This window comes from Trachypithecus francoisi, unplaced genomic scaffold (genome assembly GCF_009764315.1).
Source record: "Trachypithecus francoisi isolate TF-2019V2 unplaced genomic scaffold, Tfra_2.0 Lachesis_group12, whole genome shotgun sequence".
Lineage (NCBI taxonomy): Eukaryota > Metazoa > Chordata > Mammalia > Primates > Cercopithecidae > Trachypithecus > Trachypithecus francoisi.
In genome coordinates, this window is record NW_022681457.1 from 114,164,463 (window position 1) to 114,177,087 (window position 12,625).

General features: G+C 42.6%; 1 protein-coding gene across 8 annotated transcripts in view; it reads right to left on the reverse strand.

Moving 5' to 3' along the window:
• KIF1B (kinesin family member 1B) overlaps window positions 1–12,625 on the reverse strand; it is a 187,841-nt gene that overhangs the window by 49,348 nt on the left and 125,868 nt on the right. For 5 of the 8 annotated variants that reach the window (XM_033228421.1, XM_033228424.1, XM_033228423.1 and 2 more), the window contains 6 exons: window positions 12,234–12,482; window positions 6,005–6,123; window positions 3,975–4,060; window positions 3,515–3,644; window positions 3,185–3,347; window positions 529–619 (listed from right to left, as the gene is read on the reverse strand). In XM_033228421.1, coding sequence (XP_033084312.1) covers window positions 529–619; window positions 3,185–3,347; window positions 3,515–3,644; window positions 3,975–4,060; window positions 6,005–6,123; window positions 12,234–12,482 — 838 coding nt within the window. The remainder of the gene's footprint in view (window positions 1–528; window positions 620–3,184; window positions 3,348–3,514; window positions 3,645–3,974; window positions 4,061–6,004; window positions 6,124–12,233; window positions 12,483–12,625) is intronic. The other 3 variants (XM_033228427.1, XM_033228426.1, XM_033228429.1) reach the window with 1 other exon arrangement.

Sequence of the window (12,625 nt, forward strand, 5' to 3'; positions counted from 1 at the left end):
TGAGTGAAATTCCATGTAAGAGAGGGAAGGATCTGTTTTCTTGCTTCACGTAGGAACACAGTTGTAAAGGGCATTAATGTGTTAATTATACTATCAGTTGCAAGGAAAACAGACTCTAAATCTTAATTTAGCTATAGAAGGTATTTGATATTTTTTATGTTATTTGCAATTGAGCAACGTAAGTATCTTAGGGTTTAAAGGACAATGCATTCACTTTAACAAAACTCTTATTAAGCATGCTTATTTTTCTAGGACAGAAACACTAAAACAACTCATTGCATTCAAACTGATGGAAGATTTTATTGGCAGACCAACCCACATTCCACTCACTAGGCCCATTGTAATACAGACAAGAAGGCTTGCTGCTCAGGCCACTGTGGATGACCTCACCACTCTAGCCACGCCCTCTATTGTCTACTCCTCCCCTGCACAGCCAGAGACTTGTACCTCTTCTTATCACCCTTCCTGGGCTGAGAAAACCAAGGTACCAGAAAAACATACGTTTGGCAAAAAAGTCTGGTCACTTACATTCTGCACATGATAAAAGCCCAGGGGACTTCCTCTGCCATTGTTTTTGAGGGGCTCCGTGGAGAATGCTTCATCATGGCGATGCAAAAAGCTTCATAAAAAAATAAAAAGACTCGTGAACACTGTATTAAATGGTTTTATCAGAATCTGTTTCAAGAGCCCAATGTGGATCCTATAGAAAGAAGCATTTCACTTAAGCAGATTCTTTTATTTACATTTCCTTGTCAAGAACCTTTTCCGTATCGCACAGAGGGTATTTTAGATTTTATTTCAAAAATGACTGAAAAATTAACTGATCCTACTTTAGATTTTATTTCAAAAATGACTGAAAAATTAACTGACCCTGATCACTTAGCTATATGGATGTATGTGCAAGAATGCTTTAACGAGAGTGAAGAGGTGAATTCAATTAACTCTTCTTCCTTTGTAAAAGCTTTTTACTAAAAATAAAAACAATGTCATTTTGTACAGAAAAAAATTAGCAGACTCAAGCTTCCACAGTTAGTGCGAAAGCCTGTGGCTGGCATAGTTACCTAAGAGTCTGTTGTGGATTCAAATGTCACCTCTTCCAGGCAGTCTTTCCTGACTTACCCTGACAGTTCTGTGTTCCCACATTACTAGTAATGTTTTTTTCCTTAACAGCAATGATTTCACTGTAATAATATATTTATATGCCTCTCCCCCCACCAGACAGCAAGTGTTTTCCCACAGGTCTCGACACATAGAAGACACTCTGGAAAAATCTGTTGAGCCAATGGGCTATATTTAGTTATCTTCACAGATAGTGAGATGTTATTTTTTTCTCTCTCTCTCCCTATTTATTAGTCTGAAATAAAAATAACTGCACAGTTAAAGTGGACCCAATACAAAGATTTACTGCCAGATAGAAAAATCCATCAGAAGGACACCCCTTCCGTGAAGAAAAAATGGAGAAAAAGAAAACATTTTCAGTTCGGGGGAGAGACCAGTAGTATGAACTTGTTGTCTTCCAAATTAGTTCACCAGTCTGAGAACACCGGCATGTTTTTGCCAAGTGCTCCAAACCCTGATTCCTGTATTGCTGGCACTGCAGCATTCTTGGGGTTCCCTGGTGAAAGGTAAAGTCATTCACAGTGCTCTGCAGCCATATCTTCCCAGCACAGGCCAGAGGAGCCACTGTAAAAACACGGACGCCTTTGAGGCTGCTTTCAACACAAGCAACATGCCCTTTCCCCCAGAGCTAACACCAGGTGGAGATGCCGCTCTTTTTAGGAGATTGCAGGACAAAGGTCAACTCACTATTATTGTCACTTCAGACATCAGTTAACCAAACAGATGTTTTCCACGAAAAACATGCCTGATTAGAATAGCAACAGTTCCAAAAAACAGATTCATCTGGTCAACGCTATCCTGCCTTAAGTTTGAGGGTATGAGTGAAAACACATTAAATAGGTGACATTAATGCTCAATGGGTAATATTTCAACAATTATGAGTTGTAGCAAATAATATTAGTGGCTTACTATATAGTAATCACATTTAATTTAGATCACATTTAACTCAATTTTCTGTGATAAAACCTGTACAAAAGCTTTATAAACTGCACTAGGACCGATGGGAAGGCCAAGGCACATTCTGAGGGGAGAGGGATGGCAGAACCCAAAGCAGCCTCTTGGTGGCACCAGTAGCAATCTGAGGGCTATAGGTATGGAGGGGTCAGACTTCAATCTCTTGTACTGTGGCCCTTTCCAAGTACTGAAAAGACACATTGAAGTTTGGAGGTATTAAAACTGAAGATTCACAAAAAAGTGTTTTCCTGGGGCAGTCTTGAGAAGAAAGCATCTAGAGCACAGGGTTTGAGAGGGCCGCGGGAAACAGCAAGTCCTATGTGGATGACAAATGAGAAGTGTCACATCTTCTCCACATACTAGCTTTTTTCAGTTTATGTAGAATTTATCCTTCTTTACATTGTTTAAATTTTCCTTTTCCGGAGTATTAAATAGGCATATTGGTGGCCAGATAAGCCACTGCTTTCAGTTTTTTTTTTTTTTTTTTTTGAGACGGAGTCTCGCTGTGTCACCCAGGCTGGAGTGCAGTGGCGTGATCTCAGCTCACTGCAAGCTCCGCCTCCCAGGTTCACACCATTCTTCCGCCTCAGCCTCCGAGTAGCTGGGACTACAGGCGCCCACCACCACGCCCGGCTAGTTTTTTGTATTTTTAGTAGAGACGGGGTTTCACCATGTTAGCCAGGATGGTCTTGATCTCCTGACCTCGTGATCCACCCGCCTCGGCCTCCCAAAGTGCTGGGATTACAGGCTTGAGCCACCGCACCGGGCCCAGATTTATTAATAAGACATTTCAACATGAAAAGAACTAGAAAGACTCATCAACAGGCTTATGTGATCAGACCCTACATTCCTGGTAAAGGGGGACCGCTCACAGCAGAGCCCTGTAGCAGGGTGCACGGCATGCTCCTCCCGCCAGGGAACCCTGTTGCATTCCAGGACAGGTTTCTGGTTCTCACTCCCATAGGAGTGATGAAAGCATTTTCCTTCAGAGACTGGTTAGTCTTTGTCTCAAGAGTGTTAATCCCTCACACACGTAAAGCACTCTACAGTGCACAAGAGATGTCACCTCGGTTAGCAGCTAGCTAGGAGGCAGAGCAAAGGGGCAGCTTACTTGAACTGACAGAAGATATCTGCATACTCTGGGAGGATTCCACTGGCCTGCAACACTGTTACTCGGAAAGTGAAGGCACTGCCCAGTTTCAGGTGGTTGCCAATCTCTTCAGAAAACCCTTCCATTACCATCTTACCATCCAGCAAAGTGCTTGACTTCAAATCTAAAGAGGGTCAAATGAAGACACAGACGGTTCAAATAATGCAAAGAGGAGGGAGTTGGGCATTCTTTCCATTCCTAGTTGACGAAGGCCACTATGTCCCTTGATAACAGTCAATATTTTCCCTTTGTCGAAAATGTCCCCAAGCATAGTAAACTCTGTCTACATACCCAAGTCATTCATTCGATTGATTTCTTCTGGAGGAGTGATGACCTCAGAACTCTGACCCTGTCCTTCCACAATCCTCAACTCCTCCAAGGACAGACCAGAACGAGTCATTGCAACAGACGAAAAGTCACTCTGAAAAAAAGGCAGGGGCAGGTACATGGTAAAGTAGTATAAAAACATATTTTTCCCCAGTTGCCTTACTTCTGTTTATCTGCCCAACAAATAACAGTGACTGGAAAATTATATGGACTGAGGGCTGTCTGAGGAAAGGCAATGAATAAAATATGAATGTTGAGTCTATACACCTTTACCTTCATAATTGTTAGACATGTCCCATATTCTATTGAACTACTCTGTGACAACCAGCACCCTATGTTTTTCAGTTTCACAGGAGAAGTGGTCTCCACTGCTGAATATTCTTTTTTTTCCACAAGGTTTTCCTTCTTCCTGAAGGGTTCTCACCTGATTAAAGTATTCATTATCAAAAGATATTTTAGCCGTTCCTGACTGTCGAATTCCAGAGCCATAATCAGGAGCTTCTTCATCCGCTAAAGCAGAAAAAAAAAATTAGGAAGAATTGAGTGAGACTACACAGCGGGAGGAAGGGAAAAGGCTCTTGCTGGATTATAAACTCAAGTCCTTTGGCATAAGAGAATGATACCAAAGTAGTAACATGGCATAGGCTGCTTCGCACTCTATTCATGTAGACTGATCAACTTCTTCAGCTCAAATGAGACTAGTCAATAAAGAAATGAGACTAGTCAATAAAGAATTGGTTTTAGACTGGGCGTGGTGGCTCACGCCTGTCATCTCAGCACTTTGGGGGACTGAGGCAGGCAGATCACAAGATCAGGAGTTTGAGACCAGCCTGACCAATATGGTGAAACCCCGTTTCTACTAAAAATACAAAAATTAGCCAGGCGTGCTGGCACACGTCTGTAATCCCAGCTACTCAGGAGGCTGAGGCAGGAGAAACCCTTTAACCCGGGAGGCGGAGGTTGCAATGAGCCGAGATCGCACCACTGCACTCCAGCCTGGGCGAGAGAGCGAGACTCCGTCTCAAAAAATTCTGTTTTATTCTTGAGATTGTTCAAATGTCACACCTAGAAATACTGACTGTCTCCATGCTGGCAAGATAATAGTCAATAATACCCAACAAGTATTTGAAAATATTATATTGTACATGTGGAGGAGACTTCCATATACTCAATACTGGTGATTGTGTCACAAGTTTCCATGGGGGAAAGGCTGAAAGGTCACTGGACACAGCACTGCATTTGGCAATTAAGACAGAAAGATTACAGAAAACGACCACATTCTTTCCTCAGAACATAGGCTGGATCATGGAAAAATGGAAAATATCAAAATCTTTTCTTTTTCAATTGTTTTTTAAGAGATGGCGTCTCACTATGTTGCCCCAGTTGGCCTCAAACTCCTGGGCTCAAGCAATCCTACCCCAGCCTCCCAAGTAGCTGGGACTACAGGCATAAGCCACCATAAACAGCTTGTATCAGCTTGACCCGTGCATTACAAAACAGCAGCCAAACAAATGTCTATTATAAGTACTCTGAGAAAAAAAAAACAAAACTAAGGAAGTCAAAGGCCTGACAATCCTTTGTTAATAATGAAGCAGTTAAGATACATTATTTAGGCCAGGCTGGGCACAGTGGCTCATGCCTGTAATCCCAGCACTTTGGGAGGCCGAGGTGGGTGGATCATCTGAGGTCAGGAGTTTGAGACCAGCCTGGCCAAAATGGTGAAACCTCATCTCTACTAAAAATACAAAAATTACCTGGGTGTGGTGGTGGAGATTGCAGTGAGTTGAGATTGTGCCACTCCGCTCCAGCCTGGGCAACAGAGTGAGACTCCATCTCAAAACAAAACAAAACAAAAGGCCAATGACTGGCCGGGTGCAATGGCCCACACCTGCAATCCTAGCATTTTGGGAGGCCAGGGCAGGAAGATCGCTTAAGCTCAGGGGTTCAAGACTATGCTGGGCAACATAATGAAACCCCAACTCAATAAAAAACTTAAAAATTAGCTGGGAGGTGGTGTGCGTCTGTAGTCCCAGCTATTCAGGTGGCTGAGGTGGGAGGATGGCTCAGCCTGGAGGTGAAGGATGCAGTGAGATATGATTGCACCACTGCATTCCAGCCTGGACGACAAAGTGAGACCTTGTCTCGAAAAAAAAAAAAAAGGCCAATGACTTTTACATAGTTAATGCAAGAGCTGTTCTTTAACATGTTTAAGAAAATCTCTTTACCCCATTATTGCAAAATAGCAGTAGTCTGGACTAAGCAGGATCTATTTGTGATACCTGGGAACAATTGCTAGAAAGGAGCAATAAAGGCTTTCTCCAAAGTATGTGTATGTATATTACACATACAAACTCTCCACAGTTTGTGTAATATAAGCGTGACCCACGCGGAACTGGCCTGCTTTGTCTCTAGACAAAGAACTCACAGCTCTCATTTCAGAAGAGGGTCACCTACCTGCGATGGCCTGTACAGCCACACGCAGAAATCCCCGCACTTCACCTTTCTCACTGACGATGGCCACCCTGTGGATCAGGGGCACAGGATACAGCAGATTGCTCAGGTAAACAAATGCCCTGGAGACAGAAACCAGGAGACAAATGTCAGAGCATCCATGGAGAGAGAAACTGCTTTCAGGTTCACTGAGAACATCTTCCTGCAACTGTGAGCTGACTTCTGGCCTTGTCTTGAGACCCCTTCTCAGTCCTATCCTCTCAGATTTGCCTCCAGCTGCCCTTTCAGCACAGATCATGAACAAACAAATGCTTGGCAGAATTGTTGACGAAGACCAACACACACCAAATCACGCTCTAAAACTTAACTACTGTAGGGAGTAAGAGTCACACCTGGAAGCAGACTTTCAAGATATTCCTCTATGAATGCTGCTGGGGGCAGGTTAGAGAAGCCCATTCAAGAGCCTAACCTTTTTTTTTTTTTTGAGACAGAGTCTTACTCTGTGGCCAGGCTATAGCACAGTGGCATGATCTCGGCTCTCTGCAACCTCCACCTCCCTGGTTCAAGTGATTCTCCGGCCTCAGCCTCCCGAGTAGCTGGGATTACAGGCACATACCACCATGCCCAGCTAATTTTTGTATTTTTAGTAGAGATGGGGTTTCACCATGTAGGCCAGGCTGGTCTCAATCTCCTGACCTCGTGATCCGCCCACCTCAGCCTCCCAAAGTGCTGGGATTACAGGCGTGAGCCATCATGCCTGGCCATTCATTGTTACTTTCAGAAATGACTATTATTGTCTGGGCATGGTGGCTCATGACTGTAATCCCAGCACTTTGGGAGGCAGAATAGGTGGATCACCTAAGGCCAGGAGTTCGAGACCAGCCTGGCCAACACGGCAAAACACCATCTCTACTAAAAATATAAAAATTAGCCGGGCATGGCGGCGTGCACCTGTTGTCCCAGCTACTCGAGAGGCTGAGGCAGGAGAATCGCTTGAACCTGGGAGGCAGAGGTTGTGGTGAGCCGAAATTGCACCACTGCACTCTAGCCTAGGTGACAGGGTGAGACTCTGTCTCAAAAAAAAAGAAAAAGAAAGAAATGACTATTATCTTCAGGCAGGGTGACTGACAAGGTGAGGTCAGCAGACACATATGGACAGAGAAGCTCTGCAGCCAGAAGGTTTTGAGTTCTAAGATTAGTGGAGACTCTGAATGGGCATCAAGACAAATGTTAAGGGCCAGGCATGGTGGCTCACGCCTGTAATCCCAGCACTTTGGGAGGCCCAGGTGGATGGGTCACCTGAGGTCAGGAATTCGAGACCAGCCTGCCCAACATGGTGAAATCCCGTCTCTACTAAAAATACAAAAATTAGCCAGGCATGGTGGCAGGCACCTATAATCCCAGCTACTTGGGGGGGCCAAGGCAGGAGAATCGTTTGAACCCGGGAGGTGGAGGTTGCAGTGAGCCAAGATTGCACCACTGCACTCCAGCTTGGAGGACAAGAGTGAGACTTTGTCTCAAAAAAAAAAAAAAAAAAAAAGAAAAAAGACAAACGTTAAGGGAGAAGATGACAGTTGATGCCTAAAAGGTTTGCTTTTGCTCCTAGAGTTCAAAACCTAATTCAGAAATGCATAAGAAAAAGGTAAATTATAGCTCTAACATTTTATATTTCAAGCCAACTAGCAAAGTCCTATCTTTGGTATTTTCTTCTTCTTTCATTATTTTGTAGCTATTACTTTTTTAAAAAGCAATAAAAACTGGTGCTCACAAAGCTAAAGAGTGTTCATTCCAATTAGTGAAAGGGAAATAGAATCTAGTTCCTAGTATGATTCTGGTCTTCCCATTTGGTATATGCTGATCTTCGAACATAAGACAAAAGACAAAGATAGACACTTGTATCAATAAATCAAACAAAACCAAGTGACACACATGCTTATCTGATGCTTTTCCTGCTCTGAAATCTATTTTAAAAAAAGAGAGGAGGAGGACGGACTGGGTATTTGGGATTTTAACTCAAAGTAATGAAAATTATGAAAACAGACATAATACATCACAGAAAAATACATGTTAATATGACTAGAGCATAAATGAAATGCAAATGAAAAATATAACAAAAATAACTGCAAATGAACACTAAATCAGATGAAATAATGCCACTTCCCTTTCAGTCTGCTCCAAAGCAGGAGAGAGAAATGCTAAGAAACAGAGAGTTGAAGCTCTGGTGTAAAAAAATGTAAGAATGAAAAGTTCTAAAAAGTTCTAAACAAAACGATCAAACAACAACTACTGCAACAGAATTTAAAAGACTAAGAATTTGGTGTAAGGTATCAAATGGATAATTTCACTTTCAAAGTCAATGCATACACAGATCACTCTCCTCTACTATGGGCACCCCAGCTAGACTTGTCCATTTCAAGGCCTGGGCCATTAAAGAGCCATTGCACATGTCCCCTGCCTGGAGTCCTCTCTGCACTTGATGCCTACACCTCATGCCTTTGATGTTTTGTGTTTTTTTTGAGACTGGGTTTCACCACGTTGGCCAGGCTGGTGTCAAACTCCTGATCTCAGGTGATCCACTCACCTCAGCCTCCCAAAGTGCTGGGATTACGGGTGTGAGACACCACACCCGGCCTCATGCCTTTGATTTCACATCTTCAGGTCTTATTTCAAACACCACTTTCTCATAACAAGTCCCCCAATGTTATGTGATCTCCGGCAACACACACAACTGTTTCATCATTGCTATAATTTACATTTATTTGTGTAATTATTTAATTTATGTCTGTGTCATCCATCAGACTGTAAGTCTATGAGGGCAGGAACCATGTCTGGTTTTGCTCACCACTGTCTGCAGAGGGCTGGGCCACTCTATAAATATTTGGTAAGTGAACATCTATGTACATAAGGGAACAGGAAAATGATTTCTCTCTTATCTTTAAGTAGAAGTGGAAGCTTTTCCAGAAAAATGGGTTATACCAGAAGCAGAAAAGCAAAGCCATCCAACTTATACTAGGTTGATTTTTCAGAGCCACCTCATACTAGATATTAACTACACAGAACACATTTAGATTCCTAACTATATCTAATTTACTTCAAAAAATAGCTATTCAAAAGCAGGAGTCACTTTTTTTTTTTTAAGAAAGCTTATATTAAGCACACATTAAAGCACTGTTTGCACACACACTAAAGATGAAATTGCCTGTCTGCCTATGGCAAAGGCTAGTCCAAGTGTGGGAGCATTGAAGGCCATTATTATAGATTTCCCTTTTTAGATAATTCTGTAATTCTATGGCAGGGACATCAGCTCCATGACTATACAATCACACATTCACTAGACAGCACCTTGTCATGTTACCAGAATATAGCCCTTAGCTCCAAATCAATGCTATATAAACATTCTATTCTGAAGCTTTTTAAACAGAATTTTCATAATTACTCTGCATTTTTGAGAATCCTTATACTTTGACCTAGCAGACTGAAGGAGAACAGGGATGAGACAGGGGAAAATGTAAAAGATACATTAGTAGAAAGTTCAATGAAGTTACTTCAAAAAGGGAAACAAACTGGTCAACATAAAGATAAGAAAAATTAGCAAAATTACGGTGCTACTTATAGAAAGAATGTCAGTTAAGGAACTTAAAGAGATCACAGAATCATCATCTTTAACCCCCTTTTAACCCAGAAGACTAGCTTCACTATTTTACATGTCATCCCAAACGATGATGGATGGTTCGTAACACCCCAGCATGCCATAAGAGAATAGCTAAAGGGACAAGCTCTTTTCACGTGCAATATCAAGTTTCAGCAGAGGCAGTCATGGCTAAAGAACAAACTTACTAATGGAATTTCACAAGAAACTAATGTTTTTTTCCCCCTAGACGGAGTCTTTGCTCTGTTGCCCAGGCTGGAGTGCAGTGGCGCGATCTCGGCTCACAGCAACCTCTGCCTCCCGGGTTCAAGTGATTGTCCTGCCTCAGCCTCCCGAGGGGCTGGGATGACAGGCACCCACCACCATGCTTGGCTAATATTTGTATTCTTAGTAGAGACGAGGTTTCACCATGTTGTTCAGGCTGGTTTTGAACTCTTGACCTCATGATCTGCCCACCTCGGCCTCCCAAAGTGCTGGGATTACAGGTGTGAGCCACCGCACCCAGCCACAAACTAAAAATTTTACAAGTGAATTATATTTGAAATTATATGCCAATAGGGGAAATCCAATCTTGTGAATCACAAAAACAGGAAACTAGTTACTTTCCTTATACATACAATGACACTACACAACTGGGTGATGTTGCATTACTGTAAATTTTGTTTGTAGAAGAGAAATGTAGTCAAGGGCAAAAATGGAAAGCTATTCTTCACTTTACTGATTGTTATTATATTATTTCACTTTCTCTCCCAGTCCTTTCTTACAAGGTTAGAACCTGGGAATCTAAACAAATGGAAAAGTCAATTCCTAAGCCACAGCTCATAAGTATTTTATGTGAAAATCAAAATAGAGTTGATTGCTTTATACCTATACTTACATCTGATATGATTAAAAGAAATAAAACTATAAAACTAGAGACAAAACAATACATGTATCCTCAGTTAATTTCCACATTAAGCGGGATTGTCTTGAGTTTCCATACAACTTCCTCAAAATACAAATGCTTCTTAGTAGAAGTCTTAACCAGGATATTCATTTTTGCTAGTGTAGATGACAGAATATGAAAGCTGAAAAAGATCTTTATGGCTCTTTATTTCTACCTGTTACTCACTTTACACTTGAGAGCCCAAAAGGCTTCAGTTTAAGTTGCTTGTCCTAGTGACAGAGATGGCCTAGGACCCAAGACTTCTCCTGACAATTAGGTCAGCCTTCTCCTCACTATGTTACGTAAGACGAAGCTGACTACTCTTCACTGCAATAGTATAGAACACAAGCGAACAGTTTTAGAAACTGTGTAATTAGCATTGGGACAAAGTTTATGGCCAGAAACTTTTTGGTTAATCCAATGGGTGCTCTACTGTTGAACTTATAATTTAAATTACCTCAGCATGAAAACTGGAGATGAACAAAGACACTAGTATTAGGAACATGTACATAGAGAGTTCTGCATCACTGACAGATGGATGCACAAACTGAGAGCCAGAGACAATGCCTCAGTTTGGTGAACTACTCTTAACACAAAGCAGTTTCATATAGCACCAAACAAATATTCATTGTTTTTTTTTTTTTTCAGACAGAGTTTCACTCTTGTCACCCAGGCTGGAGTGCAGTGGTGCAATCTTGGCTCACTGCAACCTCTGCCTCCCGGGTTCAAGTGATTCTCCCGCCTCAGCCTCCCAAGTAGCTGGGATTACAGGCACCTACCACCATACCCGGCTAATTTTTTGTGTTTTTAGTAGAGACGGGGTTTCACCATTGTTGGGCAGGCTGGTCTCAAACTCTTGACCTCAGGTGATCCATCTGCCGTGGCCTCCCAAACTGCTGGATTACAGGCGTGACCCAAAGTGCTAGGATTACAAGGGTGAGCCACCGCGCCCGGCCAATATTCACTGTTGATGGGGTCAACAGATGATTTTCTGAGCTTTATCATTATAAACCCTATAGGTTAAAATTGTAGCAGATGCCAAAGATCCGTAGACAGGCTCAGTGAAACTGGCCAAAGAAAGGCATCCATTTTAGGTAAAGGAGAAGCTTAACTTTCCTGATTCTTTTTAGGACTCAGCAGATTAAGCAAAAAATAAACTTTACTCTACTCCTGAATCTACTTTTGTCCTCTGACTCCTGCAGTACCACAAATTCTTCAGCCAAACCTTGGCCTCGCACTGGCCCCTCTCTCATGTTATCTCCATCTGCTTTTTCAATCACAATCCTTTAAAAAGGAAACATCTAGACCATAATACTATTCACTGAACCCACCACATTTGACTCTTAGCTTTACTTTCTCCTTTGGGGTTCCCTTCTTCAGAACAAAATTATTGGACAATTTAAGACAAGGTGTCTTCCATGCAGTCTTCATATACTGCTGCGTATTGTGCTGAGCAGACTGAGGACCTCACACACAATGCCTGAGAACTGTCTCAGCCAGACCAGCACTGACAAAGAACTTGAAGTATTAGAGAACTTGAAAAAGAGCATTCATGAGTTGAATTGGCTAATGCAAGGTTATCCAAAACTGCGCAAGCAGGGAGGCCTTCGGAGCAAGAGCTGGTCCCTTTTCGCCTTTCTCACAATAACCTCACCAACCTTCCCACTAAAATGAACCAAGGGGATCGGTCGTAAAACGGGTCATGCCCGTCACTGAAGAGATCTGATCCCTCCTCCGTCCCTGCGTCAGAGCCGGCGTCATCCACGAATGCCTCATCATCAAAATCCTCCATCTCATCTTGCTGCTCGTCAGCCAGCTCAGTGATGTCGGAATCAGCCGTGGAAAAAGTGGGGGAGGGTGTGCGGTCGGCAAGGCGCTCATTCACACAGCCGTGGAAAATGGGGGAGCTAGACACCAGGTAAGACGCCAATTAACACAGCCAGGGAGAGAGGAATAGTTGGTTAAACAGGAAGCAACAGGTGCCAACAGGACAGAATCCACTGGGGAATCAACACAATAAAAGCAAATGGAAAAGCAAAAGGATAAAATA